The following is a 24579-nucleotide window of genomic DNA, read 5'->3' on the forward strand; positions in this document are numbered from 1 at the left end:
AAAAACAGTCTTTATACTAAGGTTTTCAAGCAAATATATTACCCTTATGTAAATATATTACCCTTTTGTTATAAATATATTACCCTTTTGTTATAAAATTGAAATATGACATAAAGAAATGCTTCTATACATACTTGGAGTAATGATGAAAAAGATCTCACAATGCCTCCCCAAGGCAACAGATACCCAATAAATATGAACTGAATAATCACAGAATCCTCTAAAAGAGTAACCATAAATTACTAATTTACAGACCTGAATATGTCCCCAAAATATAATTCAACCCAGATTCAAATTCAGAATGAAAAATAGGACTTGTCCTGCAGTTTTCATGCAAATCTATTACCCTCACAAAAATACCAAAAATTACCGGTAATAGTTCCGGGAATTTTTTGTAGCCCTAAGACCTTTTTGTTTTAGAATTGAAATATGACGTAATGAAACAGTTCAGTACTGAACTAAAAGAGTGAGTAACATTTGACCACTTATTGACAGGTCGTAATGTCCTTAAAGATATATATCAACTCCAGATTAAAATTCAACATAAAAAATAGTCCTTATACTGAGGTTTTCAAGTAAATTGCAGGGAATTTTTCAGCCCAAAAACTTTTTTGTTTTAAAATTGAAGTATAATGTAATGAAAAGCTTCCATATTTGAAATAATCATGGAAAATATCTCATGATGCTTCCCCATGCCGACAGATACCCAATAAATGTGATTTGAATAATCACAAAAACTTATAATAGAGTAACCATTAGTTACTTATTTACAGGCCTTAATGTCCCTGAATATATATTTCAACTCCAGATTAAAATTCATCTTGAAAATAATCTTTATATTGAGGTTTTCAAGCAAATCAATTACCCTAAAAAATACCAAAAATTGCAAGTAATTATTAATTATAGTTTTGGGATTTTTTTAGCTGAAAAAACTTTTTGCTTTAGAATTGAAATATGACATGATGAAACATTTCTGTACTTGAAATAATCGTTGAAAATATCTCATAATGCTTCTTCAAGCTGACAGATACCCAATAAATACAAACCGAATGATCATAGAATCTTCTAAAAGAGTTGCCATTAATTACTTATTTGCACACCTTAATGTCCCCCAACCTATATCTCAACCTCAGATTTCAGTTTAGCATGAAAAATAGTCCTTATAAAGAGGTCTTGTACCTCTTGCACCAGGAGTTCCATCTAACTTTATGCAGCGTTCAGGAAGTATTGGACAATTGAGTAGCAAGTGCTCAATGTCTTTGTCATGGTAGTTGCATTTTGGGCACAAAGGGTCTTAGAATATGTTGAAAATGTGTATGTTCTGTTGTATGATGGGTGATGTCCAGAGCGTAAATGGTAATGCGTGACTCACTTTTGCTTGGGGAATGTTGCTTCTGATGGATGTATTTCTCTTAGGGTTGAATTTATAACAAAGTTAGGAGGGAAGTATTTATGTGCTTGATGGGTTACTTCAATGTATTTTTGTTTTGTCAGTGTTATACTAGTTAGGGTTAGCAGATCTGCGAGTAGAAGTTGCTGAAGAGTGAGGCAGGGGTAAGCTTTTCATTTCTACTAGGGGGTTGATGTTTAGTTGTGGAGTGGTTTACACAGAAGGGGTCTAATGCTATTGCATAGCATTGAGTGCCAGGCATGTTAAGGTGGGATTGTATTGGGAGGATCTTTGTTTCATTGTGTATGTTTTGTTTGGTAGTGCTTGCAAGGTCACCACTGATTGTTCTGAGTGTATTATTGTGTATGATTTGCTGTTTTGTTTTGTTTGCTTTTAAGAGGGTAGAAGACCATGCAAGTGAGGAGTATTTTAGAGTGTAGCAGATGAATTATTTATTTGTAAGCCGATGTTTTGTAAACCAGGATCTGCCTCACCATGGCAGCTAGGGAGTGGACATGAACAGTTGAGGCCATTCTTCATCTGCCCTTGGCACTACATTGTCATGCAGGAAATGGTGAACCAGAAAAATTTTTTGTTTTCCAAAATATGTTTTGTTACAGATAATCATTGATGGAGTGGGTGAACATAGTAACCAGCGAGACCGTCCACATGCTATGCACATCCAAGCAACTCGGCTTATCCTTTCCAATGTGCGGCAAGCTGACCCTACTCTCCCAGGTTCTCTTGCCTCTCTAGCAAATAGTCTTGAAGCAGCTCAGCAGGGAGAGCTGTTCTTTGCCTCAACTTTTCCCACATCATCAGAAGACTTTCAACCCATATGTCATAAGTTTGTCAAGCATGCCATAGGTAAGTTCTCTTCTAATGTAAGAATTTACTTTTTGCTATTTGAGAGATGAGTATCATAGTATGATGCATTCTTTTTGTATTTTACATATCCAGACTCATTCTCTCATGTCTGACAGAACGATTGTTAGCAAAACCACAAAAAGTCAGCAGTTTGTAAAGCTAATGTGGGTTAGGGGTTTTATGTGCTGTAACTCTTATTTATTTGGGTTATTGGTTAAAGTTGTGTTTTGCTTTGATGCCAATGAACTACATACTTATGATTTGAAAAAATGATCAGTAGTACACATACTGTGAAATACATGGTCATATCACAATACTTAGCAGAATTGTCAGATAACCAGACATCTTGTATGTGCTAGTCATGAATTGAGTTTGCTTAAATCTATCAGTCCATCAATGGGTGTTACCAAACTCCACCTGCATGTAGAAACACTATGATTTGAAGGCCACTTTCTGCAAAGCTTTATCACATTAACTGACAAAAAAGGAGAGTCTTATAAAGGAACTTCTTACTCCAAAGGAATTCATCATTTTCATGCACTTGAGTGTAATGCACAAAATGCATACTCTCATTCTTCATAAAAGAGAATCTCTATGGAATCCCACCTACAAAACTGATCATCTTGTAACTTAATGCCAGTGGCATCAGAAACAAACAGAAAAATACTCAACCAACTCAGTGAATGCAACATCCTTACAGCTCTCATCCAAGAAGCCAGACTCACATCCAGATTTACCTTCCCACCTCTGTACAACTACACAAATTTAAAAGATGACAGCCAACTTGAAAAGGAGGAGTACCCAAAACACTTGTTGACAAGACAATACCTTTCTCCAACACTGCTCTGCTGACATTACACAACAGCCCTCACACCATGACAACACCCTAGAAATACAGTTCTTGAAAATAAAATTTCTCATTGCTATCTACAACATAACATTTATTTACCTCCTCCTTCTACCTATCCTCCCTTATATATTCCCAACTGCAAAACCTGGCCAGCATACCCAACACGTATGTCTGTGGAAATTTCAGTGCCCACCATTCCACCTGGCTTAACACTCACACCCATGATCCCCCTAGGTGAACTACTCATAAACCACCTGCAACCTCTCAGTAAGCTCAACATATGCATCCAGCCAACCAGACTCCCAGCAGTCAACCTAACTGAACATCACCTACCCACCAACACTCCACATAAGGATCAACTGGAGCACACTACATAAACTTTCCTCTGTCCATTTGGCTGACCCTACCCACACAACCACCAAAAAATATACATGAACTACAGGAAAGCAAACTGGAAACAAAGCTCCAGATCTTCAGTGTGGGTGATTTCCTATCCCTAGATCATGCAAAGTCGCACTTCTTCATTATTTCCAACCATGTCAGCAAGTAGCACACACCACAAGGGCATAAAAAGAGATACAATCCAAACATCTCCCCACTAATTACAAACCTCATAAAGCAAAGAATCCAGCACAGACAAAACCAATCACCCTTGACAGAAGTTAAAGTATTTATGCAGATTGTACAAGACACATCACTAATCCATCTGCTGAAAGACAAACTGAATACAGGCTCTCCTTCCTCAGAAAATGAACCACAAGACCCACAGGAACCAACTCTGGTTCACATAAAAGAAAATCTGCACTATCTACATCACTCCAGGCCCTACTCATGAGGCAGTCCTAATCCATTCCAATGAAATACCCTTTCTCAAATACACACAAACATATAAGATACCACTCAGGAATCAGCCATGAACCAAATTCATGTCTGAACAAGAAAAATCATGAAAACACAAAATCCATGCAGTAGCAGCTGGCCACCCATCCTTCTTTCCCACATATACAACCAATGCATTATGAACCTTAAAGAACTTAAAGATGTTGAAATTTCATGTATATCTAATTTAAACACAGTTAAAAAAAGGAAAAATTTTTCTTGTACAGTAATCTGTATGTTCTTTTATTGTTTTAGAATTTTAATGTATTTTCTCTGTTACAGCTGAAGACAATGTAAGAAATCCTCCTGTGATAGACAGCACATTGTATGAAGCCATCAATAATATGAATCGTGATGCACTTTGGATTCAGGCAAGAGACATACTCTTCCTGCACTTTGAGCCCCTCTGGGTAGAATTCTTTGGGGTACCAGCAGCACGCAACAGACCTGTTCCTTTTGTAGATGCTTTCCCTTTGTCCCTCTGGATCTATGTCAAACCAAAATCTAGTCTACTTGTTGCCTCTAGAAAGCCAGGTGTAGGGTCATGTGAGGAAAAAGACAAGAGATCACATAAGCATCAGTTAAGAAACTCTCATGCTGAAGACTTAAGCCAAGACTTGAATAGTTTTAGTGAGAAAGATAAAGTGGTGCACAGCAGTGGGTCAGGGGAGTGTGGGGAGGGTAGCCGCCCAGAAGCAGCTACACACATATTCGCTCACACGCCAAGTCTAGTCAGTGCCCAGCTTAATCATTATCAGTACCTGTTCCTCATGCGACAGTTAGATGTTATTACAGAGCTCACATCTTACCTTACTTATGATACGATCAACATCCTGACTCACCCCAACATGGCAGGTGTGGCCTTAACTCAGGAAAACCTGGGGGACACTCTAGTAGTCTCCGCCGTGGTGCCTCAGGTGGATGTGTCACTAGTGATGCCTCCACCACATACCAGTAAAGACTTTATGGCTGGGGACATGGAGAGCTTCCTTCCTGACTCATCATCCACAGCAGATCTCCATGACCTCGGCTCTCCTAGCTGTGAAGTAAGAAACTCTGCTTCAGAACACAGTATAGTTCAGAAAGCAGGTGAAACAGATGCTTGCTCCATTACTAGCGACATCACCAAATCTTACAGTGTTGATCAACTGACTTCTCCCCAGCCTGTGCCAGTGTCTACCTCCATCACCAGGCAGCCATCTAGCACTGCCAATGGTAACATAAGCCAGCCTCCGGTCAGTCAGCACTCACCAGCCAGTACAGGTAAGCAACAGTCACCCTCTGCTACTGTAAAACATGCCGCAAGCAGACAGCTATCAAGTAGCTTGACTAACCTGCCCCGTAGTATACGAAGCAGCCAGATTCTCGACACTGACCCATCCCACATCAACGGCCCAATGATGCAATTAAATCTCCATGATAACCTTAATGCAGGCATTTCTTCCATGCGTAAAGGCCTTACTAGTGGTTTTACGAATCTTATGTCTACCATTGAGTCTGCTGTGAAAACTAGTCCAGAAGACATGAGTGACACTCTTTCAGTTCGTAGTGACCTGAGTTCTGACAGCGACAACTTCATAGTAGTCAACATAGACTCAGAGCGCACGGACAGCGGCCTAGGGGATGCTCTGTTTCGTGTGGGGAACAAGCCACCTCCGTCTTCCATAGAACTTGCATCAGAAGTGTTTGAAGAGCCAACGCCTAGTGAAATATCAGATGTCACCAGTTCCTTCAGAAGAAAAGATACAGTAAGTAAGGAGACATTGAATAATTGATTTATGTAAGTTAAGACTTGTTTGGAATATTAAAATATTTTTGCATTATATGAGATTGTTTAGATCACAGTTATATATTTTCGATAATGATATTAGTCAGCATGCTTGTCAGTATCTGAATATCATTTTTACAAACTTTGAGAAAGGTTTTGCATGTACTGACTCATATATGTATGTATATACTCCACGAGTAAGATTCGAACCCTAGATAGGGTGCCTGGCTGCCTCATGACACATAGGATTTTGGTGTTGATACATGTGTTCCAACCTTAACTTGGTGGGGTAGCATGGACTTTAATCTGTCATGGCTCCAGTGGTGTGACAAATATGTCAATGGACAGACAAATGTATGCAGTGCTTGCCAGTGGTGTGAGTGTGCTGTGGCTCTACCATCAAGGATAAACATGAAATAGAACTGTATGTATTCACCACCAACTAGTACTTAATGGTTTCTTTTTTCTCTTTATATGCTAATACTAAGAACTTTAATTTATCCCCAGGTAATTTTAAAGCACATCTTATTATCATCCAGATCATTATGAAAGAAATATCAAGAAACAATAACATAAGAAAAATAATTGAACACACACACACACACACACACACACACACACACACACACACACACACACACACACACACACACACACACACACACACACAACCCCCTTAACCACAAGGTATCCCTCACTTTCCCTTTAACAGTCAGGCCAGTGTATAGCCAAGAATAGCATAGGAAAGATGGAATTATTGTAGTGGTTTTGGGATTTGAAAATTTATAAATTGATTGCACTCGATGAGGTGGATTATCTCCGTAGAACATGTAGTGATGCATGCACAGAAAAATTACATTCACCTTCATAATTATCATCACAGAATAGTGTCAGAGGGGCAGGTATGCAGTCTGTTGGGGATGAAAGGGCTTGGGAAGCGAGTCAGTTGTTGTTTGCCAGTGATACAGCACTGGTGGCTGATTTGAGTGAGAAACTGCAAAGGTTGTTGACTGATTTTGGAAAAGTGTTTTAAAGAGAAGGTGGAGAGTAAATTTGAATAAGTGCAAGGTTATTAGTTTCAGTAGGGTTGATGGACAAGGTATGAGAAGATTGGGAGGTGGGTTGATTAGAAAGGGTAGTGAGTGGTGGGATGAAGAAGTAAGAGTATTAGTGAAAGAGAAGAGAGAGGCATTTGGACGATTTTTGCAGGGAAAAAATGCAGTTGAGTGGGAGACGTATAAAAGAAAGAGACGGGAGGTCAAGAGAAAGGTGCAAGAGGTGAAAAATGGTCAAATGAGAGTTGGGGTGAGAGAGTATCATTAAATTTTAGGGAGAATAAAAAGATGTTCTGGAAGGAGGTAAATAAAGTGCGTAAGACAAGGGAGCAAATGGGAACTTCAGTGAAGGGCGCAAATGGGGAGGTGATAACAAGTAGTGGTGATGTGAGAAGGAGATGGAGTGAGTATTTTGAAGGTTTGTTGAATGTGTTTGATGATAGAGTGGCAGATATAGTGTGTTTTGGTCGAGGTGGTGTGCAAAGTGAGAGGGTTAGGGAAAATGATTTGGTAAACAGAGAAGAGGTAGTAAAAGCTTTGCGGAAGATGAAAGCCGGCAAGGCAGCAGGTTTGGATGGTATTGCAGTGGAATTTATTAAAAAAGGGGGTGACTGTATTATTGACTGGTTGGTAAGGTTATTTAATGTATGTATGACTCATGGTGAGGTGCCTGAGGATTGGCGGAATGCGTGCATAGTGCCATTGTACAAAGGCAAAGGGGATAAGAGTGAGTGCTCAAATTACAGAGGTATAAGTTTGTTGAGTATTCCTGGTAAATTATATGGGAGGATATTGATTGAGAGGGTGAAGGCATGTACAGAGCATCAGATTGGGGAAGAGCAGTGTGGTTTCAGAAGTGGTAGAGGATGTGTGGATCAGGTGTTTGCTTTGAAGAATGTATGTGAGAAATACTTAGAAAAGCAAATGGATTTGTATGTAGCATTTATGGATCTGGAGAAGGCATATGATAGAGTTGATAGAGATGCTCTGTGGAAGGTATTAAGAATATATGGTGTGGGAGGCAAGTTGTTAGAAGCAGTGAAAAGTTTTTATCGAGGATGTAAGGCATGTGTACGTGTAGGAAGAGAGGAAAGTGATTGGTTCTCAGTGAATGTAGGTTTGCGGCAGGGGTGTGTGATGTCTCCATGGTTGTTTAATTTGTTTATGGATGGGGTTGTTAGGGAGGTAAATGCAAGAGTTTTGGAAAGAGGGGCAAGTATGAAGTCTGTTGGGGATGAGAGAGCTTGGGAAGTGAGTCAGTTGTTGTTCGCTGATGATACAGCGCTGATGGCTGATTCATGTGAGAAACTGCAGAAGCTGGTGACTGAGTTTGGTAAAGTGTGTGAAAGAAGAAAGTTAAGAGTAAATGTGAATAAGAGCAAGGTTATTAGGTACATTAGGGTTGAGGGTCAAGTCAATTGGGAGGTGAGTTTGAATGGAGAAAAACTGGAGGAAGTGAAGTGTTTTAGATATCTGGGAGTGGATCTGGCAGCAGATGGAACCATGGAAGCGGAAGTGGATCATAGGGTGGGAGAGGGGGCGAAAATTCTGAGAGCCTTGAAGAATGTGTGGAAGTCGAGAACATTATCTCGGAAAGCAAAAATGGGTATGTTTGAAGGAATAGTGGTTCCAACAATGTTGTATGGTTGCGAGGCGTGGGCTATGGATAGAGTTGTGCGCAGGAGGATGGATGTGCTGGAAATGAGATGTTTGAGGACAATGTGTGGTGTGAGGTGGTTTGATCGAGTAAGTAACGTAAGGGTAAGAGAGATGTGTGGAAATAAAAAGAGCATGGCTGAGAGAGCAGAAGAGGGTGTTTTGAAATGGTTTGGTCACATGTAGAGAATGAGTGAGGAAAGATTGACCAAGAGGATATATGTGTCGGAGAAGAGGGAGACCAAATTGGAGGTGGAAAGATGGAGTGAAAAAGATTTTGTGTGATCGGGGCCTGAACATGCAGGAGGGTGAAAGGAGGGCAAAGAATAGAGTGAATTGGAGCGATGTGGTATACCGGAGTTGACGTGCTGTCAGTGGATTGAATCAAGGCATGTGTATGGGGGTGGGTTGGGCCATTTCTTTCGTCTGTTTCCTTGCGCTACCTCGCAAACGCGGGAGACAGCGACAAAGCAAGAAAAAAAAAATATATATATATATATATATATATATATATATATATATATATATATATATATATATATATATACATATATATATATATATATATATATATATATATATATATATATATATATATATATAAATATTTTTTATTTTATTTTGAAGGATTTTTGGAGAGAGGGGCAAATATGCAGTCTGTTGTGGATGTGAGAGCTTGGGAAGTGAGTTGTTGTTCGCTGATGATACAGCACTGGTAGCTGATTCAGGTGAGAAACTGCAGACGTTGGCGACTGAGTTTGGTAAAGTGTGTGAAAGAAGAAAGCTGAGAGTAAATGTAAATTAGAGCAAGGTTATTAGGTTCAGTAGGGTTGAGGGACAAGTAAATTTCGAGGTAAGTTTGAATGGCGAAAAACTGGAGGAATTGAAGTGTATTAGATATCTGGGAGTGGATTTGGCAGAGGATGGAACCCTGGAAGCGGAAGTGAGTCACAGGGTGGGGAGGGGGTGAAGGTTCTGGGAGTGTTGAAGAATGTGTGAAAGATGAGAACGTTATCTCAGAGAGCAAAAATGGGTATGGTTGAAGGAATAGTGGTTCCAACAATGTTATATGGTTTTGAGGCATGCATTATAGATAGGGTTGTGCGGGGGAGGGTGGATGTGTTGGAAATGAGATGTTTGAGGACAATATGTGGTGTAAGGTGGTTTGATTAAGTAAGTAATGAAAGGGTAAGAGATGTGTGGTAATAAAAAGAGTGTGGTTGAGAGAGCAGAAGAGGGTCTATTGAAATAGTTTGGTCACATGGAGAGAATGAGTGAGGAAAGAGTGACATAGAGGATATATGTGTCAGAGGTGGCGGGAGCGAGGAGGAGTGAGAGACCAAATTGGAGGTGTAGGGATGGAGTGAAAAAGATCTTGAGCGATCGGGGCCTGAACATACAGGAGGGTGAAAAGCGTGCAAGGAATAGAGTGAATTGGAACGATGTGGTATACTGTGGTTGACGTGCTGTCAGTGAATTGAACCTGGGCATATGAAGCATCTGGGATAAACCATGGAAAGTTTTATGGGGCCTGGATGTGGAAAGGGAGCTGTTGTTGGTACATTTCACATGACAGCTAGAGACAGTGTTTATGAATGTGGCCTTTGTTGTCTTTTCCTAGTGCTTCTTCATGCGCACAGGGGGAGGGGGGTGCTATTTCATGTGTGGCAGGGTGACGCTGGGAATGGATGAATGCAACAAGTGTGAATGTGTACATGTCTGTATATGTATATGTCTGTGTATGTATATGTATGTATGTGTGCGTGTGTGGGCGTTTATGTATATACATGTGTATGTGGGTGGGTTGGCCATTCTTTCGTCTGTTTCCTTGTGTTATCTCACAAACACAGGAGACAGCGACTAAGTATAATAAATAGAAAAAATGAATATTATAATGTGTGAAGTGATTTGATTAAGTAATATGGTATTTAAGGATTTGGAGTCTAAAGACTGTAATTCATAATATTAACCGGTTAATTACCACCTTTTACTAATTATGGTGAAGTTAAAAATGCTAATTACTCGAATAATTATACGAATTTTTAGATTTTGACCACAGATTCGTATTCAGCACACGTAAAAGTATCTGTGCTAACAATTTCAAGAAAATCTATTTTCTCAAAAAAATCAAGAAAAATTCAAGGCGCCATTGCATTTTTTTTGCTCTGATTTTCAACTTCCTCAGATTTTAATGAAAATCTGTGTATAGGTGTTATTTTATATGGTATTTAAGTATTTAGAGTCAAAAGACTGTAGTTCATGATATTAACCGGTTAATTAGAACCTGGACTAATTATGATAAAATTTAAATGCTAATTACTCGGGTAATGATACGAATTTTTTAGATTTTGACCACAGATTCGTATTCAGCATACACAAAAGTATCTATGCTGAAAATTACAAGAAAATCTATTTTCTCAAAAAAGTCAAGAAAAATCCTCAGATTTTAATGAAAATCTGTGTATAGATGTTATTTTATATGGTATTTAAGTATTTGCAGTCAAAAGACTGTAATTCATAATATTAACCGGTTAATTACCACCTGGACTAATTATAAAATTCAAACGCTAATTACTCGAGTAATTATCCGAATTTTTAGATTTTGACCACAGATTCGTATTCAGCATGCATAAATGTATATATGCTGAAAATTACAATAAATCTATTCAAAAGATTAAGAAAAATCCAAGGCTATAGCCTTGCGTTTTTTTTTTGCTCACATTTTCAACTTCCTCAGATTTTAATGAAAATATGTGTATAGATGTTATTTAAATGGTATTCTAATATTTACAGTCAAAAGACTGTAATTCATAATATTAAGCGGTTAATTACCACCTGGACTAATTATAAAACTTAAATGCTAATTACTCGAGTAATTATCCGAATTTTTAGATTTTGACCAGAGATTCGTATTCAGCATACATAAAAGTATCTATGTTGAAAATTACAAGAAAATCTATTCAAAAAACTCAAGAAAAATCCAAGCATTTTTTGGCTCAGATTTTCAACTTCCTCAGATTTTAATGAAAATCTGTGTATAGACGTTATTTTATATGGTATTTGAGTAGTTGGAGTCAAAAGACTGTAATTCATAATATTAACCGTTTAATTAGCACCTTTTACTAATTATGAAGTTAAAAATGCTAATTACTCGAATGATTATACGAATTTCTAGATTTTGACCACAGATTCGTATTCAGCACACGTAAAAGTATATATGCTAACAATTTCAAGAAAATCCATTTCTTCAAAAACATCAAGAAAAATTCAAGGCGCCTGGCGTTTTTTTTTTGCTCAGTTTTTGAACTTCAGATTTTAATGAAAATCTGTGTGCAGATGTTATTTTATATGGTATTTAAGTATTTGGAGTCAAAAGACTGTAATTCATAATATTAACCGGTTAATTAGCACCTGGACTAGTTATGATAAAATTTAAATGCTAATTACTCGAGTAATTATACGTATTTTTAGATTTTGACCACAGATTCGTATTCAGCATACATAAAAGTATCTGTGTTGAAAATTACAAGAAAATATTTTTTCAAAAAAAAAAAAAAAATCCAGGCTATATAGCCTTGCGTTTTTTTTTTTTTTTTTTGCTCAGATTTTCAACTTCCTCAGATTTTAATGAAAATCAAAAGACTGTAATTCATAATATTAATCGTTTAATTAGCACCTTTTACTAATTATGAAGTTACAAATGCAATTTACTCGAGTAATTATCCGAATTATTAGATTTTGACCACAGATTCGTATTCAGCGTACATAAAAGTATCTATGTTGAAAATTACAAGAAAATCTATTTCAAAAAAATCAAGATTTTCAACTTCCTCAGATTTTAATGAAAATCTGTGTATAGATGTTATTTTATATGGTGTTTGAGTATTTGGAGTCAGAAGACTTAAATTCATAATATTAACCGTTTAATTAGCACCTTTTACTAATTATGATGAAGATAGAAATGCTAATTACTCGAGTAATTATCCGAATTTTTAGATTTTGAGAACAGATTCGTATTCAGCATGCATAAAGTTATCTATGCTGAAAATTACAAGAAAATCTATTTTTTCCTCAGATTTCCAACTTCTTTAGATTTTAATGAAAATCCGTGTATACATGTTATTTTATACGGTATTTGAGTATTTGCAGTCAAAAGACTGTAATTCATAATATTAACGTTTAATTAGCACCTTTTACTAATTATACTGAAGTTAAAAATGCTAATTACTCGAATAATTATACGAATTTCTAGATTTTGACCACAAATTCGTATTCAGCTCACGTAAAAGTATCTATGCTAACAATTTCAAGAAAATCTATTCAAAAAAATCAAGAAAAATTCAAGGCGCCTTGCATTTTTTTGCTCTGATATTCAACTTCCTCAGATTTTAATGAAAATCTATGTATATATGTTATTTCATATGGTATTTAAGTATTTGGAGTCAAAAGACTGTAATTCACAATATTCACCGGTTAATTACCACCTGGACTAATAAAATTTAAATGCTAATTACTCGAGTAATTATCCGAATTTTTAGATTTTGACAACAGATTCGTATTCAACATGCATAAAAGCATCTATGCTGAAAACTATAAAAAAATATATTTTCAAAAAAATCAAGAAAAATCCGAGGCTTTAGCCTTGCGGTTTTTTTTTTTTTTTCATATTTTCAACTTCCTCAGATTTTAATGAAAATCTGTGTATAGGTGTTATTTTATATGTTATTTAAGTATTTGCAGTCAAAAGACTGTAATTCATAATATTAACCGGTTAATTACCACCTGGACTAATTATGATAAAATTTAAATGCTAATTACTCGAGTAATTATCCGAATTTTTAGATTTTGACCACAGATTCGTATTCAGCGTACATAAAAGTATCTATGTTGAAAAATACAAGAAAATCTATTTTTTCTAAAAAATCATTTTTTTAGCTCAAATTTTTAACATCCTCAGATTTTAATGAAAATCTGTGTATAGATGTTACTTTATATTGTATTTGAGTAATTGCAGTCAAAAGACTATAATTCATAATATTAACCGTTTAATTAGCACCTTTTAGTAATTATGATGAAGTTAGAAATGCTAATTACTCGAGTAATTATCCGAATTCTTAGATTTTGACAACAGATTCGTATTCCGCATGCATAAAAGTATCTTTGCTGAAAATTAGAAGAAAATCTATATTTTCCAAAAAATCAAGAAAAATCCAAGGCCTTGCGTTTTTTTTTTGCTCAGATTTTCAACTTCCTCAGATTTTAATGAAAATCTGTGTATAGGTGTTATTTTATATGTTATTTAAGTATTTGGGGTCAAAAGACTGTAATTCATAATATTAACCGTTTAATTAACACGTTTTACTAATTATAATGAAGATAGAAATGCTAATTACTCGAGTAATTATCCGAATCTTTAGATTTTCACCACAGATTCGTATTCAGCATACATAAAAGTATCTATGCTGAAAATTAGAAGAAAATCTACTTTTCAAAAAAATCACGTAAAATCCAAGGCATTTTTTTTTTTGCTCAGATTTTCAACTTCCTCTGATTTTAATGAAAATATGTGTATATATGTTATTTTATATGGTATTTAAGTATTTGCAGTCAAAAGAGTGTAATTAATATTAACCGGTTAATTACCACCTTTTACTAATTATGGTGAAGTTAAAAATGCTAATTACTCGAATAATTATACGAATTTATAGATTTTGACCACAGATTCGTATTCAGCACACGTAAAAGTATGTATGCTAACAATTTCAAGAAAATCTATTTTCTCAAAAAAATCAAGAAAAATTCAAGGCGCCTTTCATTTTTTTTGCCCTGATTTTCAACTTCCTCAGATTTTAATGAAAATCTGTGTATAGGTGTTATTTTATATGGTATTTAAGTATTTAGAGTCAAAAGACTGTAATTCATAATATTAACCGGTTAATTACCACCTGGAGTAATTATGAAATTTAAATGCTAATTACTCGAGTAATTGTACGAATTTTTAGATTTTGACCACAGATTCGTATTCAGCATACATAAAAGTATCTATGTTGAAAATTACAAGAAAATCCATTTTTTCAAGAAAATCAAGAAAAATCCTAGGCTATAGGCTATAGCCTTGCATTTTTTTTTTTTTTTTGCTCAGATTTTCAACTTCCTCAGATTTCAATGAAAATCTGTGTATAGATGTTATTTTATATGATATTTGAGTATTTGGAGTCAAAAGACTATAATTCATAATATTAACCGTTTAATTATTACCTTTTAGTAATTATGAAGTTAGAAATGCTAATTACTCGAGTAATTATCCGAATTCTTAGATTTTGACAACAGATTCGTATTCAGCATGCATAAAAGTATCTGCTGAAAATTATAAGAAAATCTATATTTTCCAAAAAATCAAGAAAAATCCAAGGCTATAGCCTTGCGTTTTTTTTGCTCGATTTTCAACTTCCTCAGATTTTAATGAAAATCTGTGTATAGGTGTTATTTTATATGTTATTTAGTATTTGGAGTTAAAAGACTGTAATTCATAATATTAACCGTTTAATTAACACGTTTTACTAATTATAATGAAGATAGAAATTCTAATTACTCGAGTAATTATCCGAATCTTTACATTTTGACCACAGATTCGTATTCAGCATACATAAAAGTATCTATGCTGAAAATTAGAAAATCTATTTTTCAAAAAAGTCACGTAAAATCCAAGGCTATAACCTGGCGTTTTTTTTTGCTCAGATTTTCAACTTCTGATTTTAATGAAAATATATGTATAGATGTTATTTTATATGGTATTTATGTATTTGCAGTCAAAAGACTGTAATTCATATTAACCGGTTAATTACCACCTTTTACTAATTATGAAGTTAAAAATGCTAATTACTCGAATAATTATACGAACTTTTAGATTTTGACCACAGATTCGTATTCAGCACACGTAAAATTATCTATGTTGAAAAATACAAGAAAATCTATTTTTTCAAAAAAATCAAGAAAAATCCAAGGCCTTGCATTTTATTTTACTCAGATTTTCAACTTACTCAGATTTTAATGAAAATCTGTGTATAGATGTTATTTTGTATGGTATTTGAGTATTTGGAGTCAAAAGACTGTAATTCATAATATTAAACGTTTAATTAGCACATTTTAGTAATGATTAAGTTAGAAATGCTAATTAGTCGAGTAATTATCCGAATTTTTAGATTTTGACCACAGATTCGTATTCAGCATACATAAAAGTATCTATGCTGAAAATTACAAGAAAATATATTTAAAAAAAAATCAAGAAAAATCCAGATTTTCAACTTCCTCAGATTTTAATGAAAATCTGTGTATAGGTATTATTTTATATGGTATTTAAGTATTTGCAGTCAAAAGACTGTAATTCATAATATTAACCGGTTAATTACCACCTGGACTAATTATGATTAAATTTAAGTGCTAATTACTCGAGTAATTATCCGAATTTTTAGATTTTGACCACAGATTCGTATTCAGCGTACATAAAAGTATCTATGTTGAAAAATACAAGAAAATCTATTTTTTCTAAAAAATCAAGAAAAATCCAAGGCTATAGCCTTGCATTTTTTTCTGCTCAAATTTTTAACTTCCTCATATTTTAATGAAAATCTGTGTATAGATGTTAATTTATATGGTATTTGAGTATTTGGAGTCAAAAGACTATAATTCATAATATTAACCGTTTAATTAGCACCTTTTAGTAATTATGATGAAGTTAGAAATGCTAATTACTCGAGTAATTATCCGAATTCTTAGATTTTGACAACAGATTCGTATTCAGCATGCATGAAAGTATCTTTGCTGAAAATTAGAAGAAAATCTATATTTGCCAAAAAATCAAGAAAAATCCAAGGCTAGCCTTGCGTTTTTTTGCTCAGATTTTCAACTTCCTCAGATTTTAATGAAAATCTGTGTATAGGTGTTATTTTATATGGTATTTAAGTATTTGGAGTCAAAAGACTGTAATTCATAATATTAACCGTTTAATTAGCACGTTTTTCTAATTATGATGAAGATAGAAATGCTAATTACTCGAGTAATTATCCGAATCTTTAGATTTTGACCACAGATTCGTATTCAGCATACATAAAAGTATCTATGCTGAAAATTAGAAGAAAATCTATTTTTCAAAAAAATCACGTAAAATCCAAGGCGTTTTTTTTTGCTTAGATTTTCAACTTCCTCTGATTTTAATGAAAATATGTGTATAGATGTTATTTTATATGGTATTTATGTATTTGCAGTCAAAAGACTGTAATTCATATTAACAGGTTAATTACCACCTTTTACTAATTTTTTTTTTTTTTTTTTTATACTTTGTCGCTGTCTCCCGCGTTTGCGAGGTAGCGCAAGGAAACAGACGAAAGAAATGGCCCAACCCCCCCCCATACACATGTACATACACACGTCCACACACGCAATATACATACCTACACAGCTTTCCATGGTTTACCCCAGACGCTTCACATGCCTTGATTCAATCCACTGACAGCACGTCAACCCCTGTATACCACATCGCTCCAATTCACTCTATTCCTTGCCCTCCTTTCACCCTCCTGCATGTTCAGGCCCCGATCACACAAAATCCTTTTCACTCCATCTTTCCACCTCCAATTTGGTCTCCCTCTTCTCCTCGTTCCCTCCACCTCCGACACATATATCCTCTTGGTCAATCTTTCCTCACTCATTCTCTCCATGTGCCCAAACCACTTCAAAACACCCTCTTCTGCTCTCTCAACCACGCTCTTTTTATTTCCACACATCCCTCTTACCCTTACGTTACTTACTCGATCAAACCACCTCACACCACACATTGTCCTCAAACATCTCATTTCCAGCACATCCATCCTCCTGCGCACAACTCTATCCATAGCCCACGCCTCGCAACCATACAACATTGTTGGAACCACTATTCCTTCAAACATACCCATTTTTGCTTTCCGGGATAATGTTCTCGACTTCCACACATTTTTCAAGGCTCCCAAAATTTTCGCCCCCTCCCCCACCCTATGATCCACTTCCGCTTCCATGGTTCCATCCGCTGACAGATCCACTCCCAGATATCTAAAACACTTCACTTCCTCCAGCCTCTCACCATTCAAACTCACCTCCCAATTGACTTGACCCTCAACCCTACTGTACCTAATAACCTTGCTCTTATTGACATTTACTCTTAACTTTCTTCTTCCACACACTTTACCAAACTCCGTCACCAGCTTCTGCAGTTTCTCACATGAATCCGCCACCAGCGCTGTATCATCAGCGAACAACAACTGACTCACTTCCCAAGCTCTCTCATCCCCAACAGACTTCATACTTGCCCCTCTTTCCAAAACTCTTGCATTTACCTCCCTAACAACCCCATTATGAAGTTAAAAATGCTAATTACTCGAATAATTATACGAATTTTTAGATTTTGACCACAGATTCGTATTCAGCACACGTAAAAGTATCTATGCTAACAATTTCAAGAAAATCTATTTTCTCAAAAAAATCAAGAAAAATTCAAGGCGCCTTTCATTTTTTTTGCCCTGATTTTGAACTTCATCAGATTTTAATGAAAATCTGTGTATAGGTGTTATTTTATATGGTATTTAAGTATTTAGAGTCAAAAGATTGTAATTTTATAATATTAACCGGTTAATTACCGCCTGGAGTAATTATGATAAAATTTAAATGCTAATTACTCGAGTAATTATCCGAATTTTTAGATTTTGACAACAGATTCGTATTCAACATGCTTAAAAGTATCTATGCTGAAAATTACAAGAAAAAAATACTTTTTGCTCAGATTTTCAACTTCCTCATATTTTAATGAAAATCTGTGTATAGGTGTTATTTTATATGTTATTTAAGTATTTGCAGTCAAAAGACTGTAATTCATAATATTAACCGGTTAATTGCCACCTGGACTAATTATAAGATTTAAATGCTAATTGCTCGAGTAATTATCCGAATTTTTAGATTTTGACCACAGATTCGTATTCAGCGTACATAAAATTATCTATGTTGAAAAATACAAGAAAATCTATTTTTTCAAAAAAAATCAAGAAAAATCCAAGGCTATAGCCTTGCATTTTATTTTACTCAGATTTTCAACTTCCTCAGATTTTAATGAAAATCTGTGTATAGATGTTATTTTATATGGTATTTGAGTATTTGGAGTCAAAAGACTGTAATTCATAATATTAAACGTTTAATTAGCACCTTTTAGTAATGATTAAGTTAGAAATGCTAATTACTCGAGTAATTATCCGAATTTTTAGATTTTGACCACAGATTCGTATTCAGCATACATAAAAGTATCTATGCTAAAAATTACAAGAAAAAAAATATATTTTCAAAAAAAATCAAGAAAAATCCAGATTTTCAGCTTCCTCAGATTTTAATGAAAATCTGTGTATAGGTGTTATTTTATATGGTATTTAAGTCTATAGAGTCAAAGACTGTAGTTCATGATATTAACCGATTAGTTAGCACGTGGACTAATTATGATAAAATTTAAATGCTAATTACTCGGGTAATTATACGAATTTTTTAGATTTTGACCAAAGATTCGTATTCAGCATACACAAAAGTATCTATGCTGAAGATAAGAAAATCTATTTTTTCAAAAAACTCAAAAAAAATCCAAGGCTTATTAGTCTTGCATTGTTTTGCTCTGATTTTCAACTTCCTCAGATTTTAATGAAAATCTGTGTATATATGTTATTTTATATGGTATTTAAGTATTTGGAGTCGAAAGACTGTAATTCATAATATTAACCGGTTAATTACCACCTGGACTAATTGATAAAATTTAAATGCTAATTACTCGAATAATTATCCGAATTCTTAGATTTTGACCACAGATTCGTAATCAGCGTACATAAAAGTATCTATGTTGAAAAATACAAGGAAATCTATTTTCAAAAAAATCAAAAAAAATCCAGATTTTCAACTTCCTCAGATTTTAATGAAAATCTGTGTATAGGTGTTATTTTATATGGTATTTAAGTCTTTAGAGTCAAACACTGTAGTTCATGATATTAACCGATTAATTAGCACCTGGACTAATTATGATAAAATTTAAATGCTAATTACTCGGGTAATTATACGAATTTTTTAGATTTTGACCAAAGATTCGTATTCAGCATACACAAAAGTATCTATGCTGAAAATAAGAAAATCTATTTTTCAAAAAACTCAAAAAGAATCCAAGGCTTTTTTTCCTCTGATTTTCAACTTCCTCAGATTTTAATGAAAATCTGTGTATATATGTTATTTTATATGGTATTTAAGTATTTGGAGTCAAAACACTGTAATTCATAATATTAACCGGTTAATTACCACCTGGAGTAATTATGAAATTTCAATGCTAATTACTCGAGTAATTATCCGAATTTTTAGATTTTGACCACAGATTCGTATTCAGCGTACTTAAAACTATCTCTGTTGAAAAATACAAGAAAATCTATTATTTCAAAGTAATCAAGAAATATCCAGATTTTCAACTTCCTCAGATTTCAATTAAAATCTGTGTATAGATGTTATTTTATATGGTATTTGAGTATTTGGAGTCAAAAGACTGTAATTCATAATATTAACCGTTTAATTAGCACCTTTTACTAATTATGGTGAAGTTAAAAATGCTCATTACTCGAATAATTATACAAATTTTTAGATTTTGACCATAGATTCGTATTCAGCATGCATAAAATTATCTATGCTGAAAATTACAAGAAAAAATATATTTTCCAAAAAATCAAGAAAAATCCAGATTTTCAACTTCCTCAGATTTTAATGAAAATCTGTGTATAGGTGTTATTTTATATGTTATTTAAGTATTTGCAGTCAAAAGACTGTAATTCATAATATTAACCGGTTAATTACCACCTGGACTAATTATGATAAAATTTAAATGCTAATTACTCGAGTAATTATCCGAATTTTTAGATTTTGACCACAGATTCGTATTCAGCGTACATAAAAGTATCTATGTTGAAAAATACAAGAAAATCTATTTTTTCAAAAAAATCAAGAAAAATCCAAGGCTATAGCCTTGCATTTTTTTTGCTCAGATTTTCAACTTCCTCAGATTTTAATGAAAATCTGTGTATAGTTGTTATGTTATATGGTATTTGGGTATTTTGAGTCAAAAGAGTATAATTCATAATATTAACCGTTTAATTAGCACCTTTTAGTAATTATGATGAAGTTAGAAATGCTAATTACTCGAGTAATTATGCGAATTTTTAGATTTTGATAACAGATTCGTATTCAACATGCATAAAAGTAGCTATGCTGAAAATTACAAGAAAAAAATATATTTTCAAAAAAATCAAGAAAAATCCGAGGCTATAGCCTTGCGTTTTTTTTTTTTTTTTTGCTCAGATTTTCAACTTTCTCAGATTTTAATGAAAATTCTGTGTGTGGGTGTTATTTTATATGTTATTTAAGTATTTGCAGTCGAAAGACTGTAATTCATAATATTAACCGGTTAATTACCACCTGGACTAATTATGATAAGATTTAAATGCTAATTACTCGAGTAATTATCCGAATTTTTAGATTTTGACCACAGATTCGTATTCAGCGTACATGAAAGTATCTATGTTGAAAAATACAAGAAAATCTATTTTTTCAAAAAAATCAAGAAAAATCCAAGGCCTTGCATATTTTATTTTACTCAGATTTTCAACTTCCTCAGATTTTAATGAAAATCTGTGTATAGATGTTATTTTATATGGTAATTGAGTATTTGGAGTCAAAAGACTGTAATTCATAATATTAAACGTTTGATTAGCACCTTTTAGTAATTATGGTGGTTTAAAAATGCTAATTACTCGAATAATTATACGAATTTTTAGATTTTCACCATAGATTCGTATTCAGCATGCATATCTATGCTGAAAATTACAAGAAAAAAATATATTTTCAAAAAAAATCAAGAAAAATCCAGATTTTCAACTTCCTCAGATTTTAATGAAAATCTGTGTATAGGTGTTATTTTATATGGTATTTAAGCCTTTAGAGTCAAAGACTGTAGTTCACGATATTAACCGATTAATTAGCACCTGGACTAATTATGATAAAATTTAAATGCTAATTACTCGGGTAGTTATACGAATTTTTTAGATTTTGACCAAAGATTCGTATTCAGCATACAAAAAAGTATCTATGCTGAAAATAAGAAAATCTATTTTTTCAAAAAACTGAAAAAGAATCCAAGGCGTATTAGTCTTGCATTTTTTTGCTCTGATTTTCAACTTCCTCAGATTTTAATGAAAATCTGTGTATATATGTTATTTTATATGGTATTTAAGTATTTGGAGTCAAAAGACTGTAATTCATAATATTAACCGGTTAATTACCACCTTAAGTAATTATGAAATTTAAATGCTAATTATTCGAGTAATTATCCGAATTTTTAGATTTTGACCACAGATTCGTATTCAGCGTACATAAAAGTATCTATGTTGAAAATTGCAAGAAAATCTATTTTTTCAAAAAAATCAAGAAAAATCCAAGGCTATAGCCTTGCGTTTTTTTTTGCTCAGATTTTCAACTTCCTCAGATTTTAATGAAAATCTGGTTGTAGATGTTATTTTATATGGTATTTAAGTATTTGGAGTCAAAAGACTGTAACTCATAATATCAATCGGTTAATTACCACCTGGAATAATTATGATAAAATTTGAATGCTAATTACTGGAGTAATTATCCGAATTTTTAGATTTTGACCACAAATTCGTATTCAGCGTACATAAAATTATCTATGTTGAAAATTGCAAGAAAATCTATTTTTTCAAAAAATCAAGAAAAATCCAAGGCTATAGCCTGGCCTTTTTTTTTTGCTCAGATTTTCAACTTCCTCAGATTTTAATGAAAATCTGGTTGTAGATGTTATTTTATATGGTATTTAAGTATTTGGAGTCAAAAGACGGTAATTCATAATATTAACCGGTTAATTACCACCTTTTACTAATTATGGTGAAGATAAAAATGCTAATTACTCGAATGTTTATACGAATTTTTAGATTTTGACCACAGATTCGTATTCATCGTACATAAAAGTATCTATGTTGAAAAATACAAGAAAATCTATTTTTTCACAAAAATCAAGAAAAATCCAAGGCATTTTTTTTTTGCTCAAATTTTTAACTTCCTCAGATTTTAATGAAAATCTGTGTATAGATGTTACTTTATATGGTATTTGAGTATTTGGAGTCAAAAGACTATAATTCATAATATTAACCATTTAATTAGCACCTTTTAGTAATTATGAACTTAGAAATGCTAATTACTCGAGTAATTATCCGAATTCTTAGATTTTGACAACAGATTCGTATTCAGCATGCATAAAAGCATCTTTGCTGAAAATTATAAGAAAATCTATATTTTCCAAAAAATCAAGAAAAATCCAAGGCTATAGCCTTGCGTTTTTTTTTTTTGCTCAAATTTTCCACTTCCTCAGGTTTTAAATAAAATCTGTGTATAGGTGTTATTTTATATGTTATTTAAGTATTTGGAGTCAAAAGACTGTAATTCATAATATTAACCGTTTAATTAGCACGTTTTACTAATTATGATGAAGATAGAAATGCTAATTACTCGAGTAATTATCCGAATCTTTAGATTTTGACCACAGATTCGTATTCAGCATACATAAAAGTATCTATGCTGAAAATTAGAAGGAAATCTATTTTTCAAAAAAATCACGTAAAACGCAAGGCTATAGCCTTGCGGTTTTTTTTTTTTTTCTCAGATTTACAACTTCCTCTGATTTTAATGAAAATATGTGTGTATAGATGTTATTTTATATGGTATTTAAGTATATGCAGTCAAAAGACTGTAATTCATATTAACCGGTTAATTACCACCTTTTACTAATTATGGTGAAGTTAAAAATGCTAATTACTCGAATAATTATACGAATTTTTAGATTTTGACCACAGATTCGTATTCAGCACACGTAAAAGTATCTATGCTAACAATTTCAAGAAAATCTATTTTCTCAAAAAATCAAGAAAAATTCAAGGCGCCTTTCATATTTTTTGCCCTGATTTTCAACTTCCTCAGATTTTAATGAAAATCTGTGTATAGTTGTTATTTTATATGGTATTTAAGTATTTATAGTCAAAAGACTGTAATTCTTAATATTAACTGGTTAATTACCACCTGGAGTAATTATGATAAAATTTAAATGCTAATTACTCCAGTAATTGTACGAATTTTTAGATTTTGACCACAGATTCGTATTCAGCATACATAAAAGTATCTATGTTGAAAATTACAAGATAATCTATTTTTCCAAGAAAATCAAGAAAAATCCTTTTTTTTTTTTTTTTTTTGCTCAGATTTTCAACTTCCTCAGATTTTAATGAAAATCTGTGTATAGGTGTTATTTTATATGTTCTTTAAGTATTTGCAGTCAAAAGACTGTAATTCATAATATTAACCGGTTAATCACCACCTATACTAATTATAAGATTTAAATGCTAATTACTCGAGTAATTATACGAATCTTTAGATTTTGGCCACATATTCGTATTCAGCGTACATAAAAGTATCTATGTTGAAAAATACAAGAAAATCTATTTTTTCAAAAAAATCAAGAAAAATCCATTTTATTTTATTTTACTCAGATTTTCAACTTCCTCAGATTTTAATGAAAATCTGTGTATAGATGTTATTTTATGTGGTATTTAAGTATTTGGTGTCAAAAGACTGTAATTCATAATATTAACCGGTTAATTACCACCTGGAGTAATTATGATAATCTTTAAATGCTGATTACTCGAGTAATTAACCGAATCTTTAGATTGTTCGTATTCAGCATACATAAAAGTATCTATGTTGAAAATTACAAGAAAATCTATTTTTCAAGAAAATCAAGAAAAATCCTAGGCTATAGCCTTGCATTTTTTTTTTGCTCAGATTTTCAACTTCAGATTTTAATGAAAATCTGTGTGTAGATGTTATTTTATATGGTATTTGAGTATTTGTAGTCAAAAGACTGTAATTCATAATATTAACCGTTTAATTAGCACCTGGACTAATTATGATAAAATTTAAATGGTAATTACTTGAGTGTTTATCCGAATTTTTAGAT

The 24579-nt window shown here is 33.2% G+C and overlaps 1 protein-coding gene across 2 annotated transcripts in view; it reads left to right on the forward strand.

Annotated features, from left to right (window-relative positions):
* LOC139752918 (bridge-like lipid transfer protein family member 3B) overlaps nt 1-24579 on the forward strand; it is a 140143-nt gene that overhangs the window by 83221 nt on the left and 32343 nt on the right. Inside the window, exons 13-15 of one of the 2 annotated variants that reach the window (XM_071668977.1) lie at nt 2011-2257; nt 4269-5249; nt 5529-5734. In XM_071668977.1, coding sequence (XP_071525078.1) covers nt 2011-2257; nt 4269-5249; nt 5529-5734 — 1434 coding nt within the window. Of the gene's footprint in view, nt 1-2010; nt 2258-4268; nt 5735-24579 lie in introns of both variants that reach the window. The other variant, XM_071668976.1, reaches the window with a different exon arrangement.

This window comes from Panulirus ornatus, chromosome 13 (assembly GCF_036320965.1).
Source record: "Panulirus ornatus isolate Po-2019 chromosome 13, ASM3632096v1, whole genome shotgun sequence".
Lineage (NCBI taxonomy): Eukaryota > Metazoa > Arthropoda > Malacostraca > Decapoda > Palinuridae > Panulirus > Panulirus ornatus.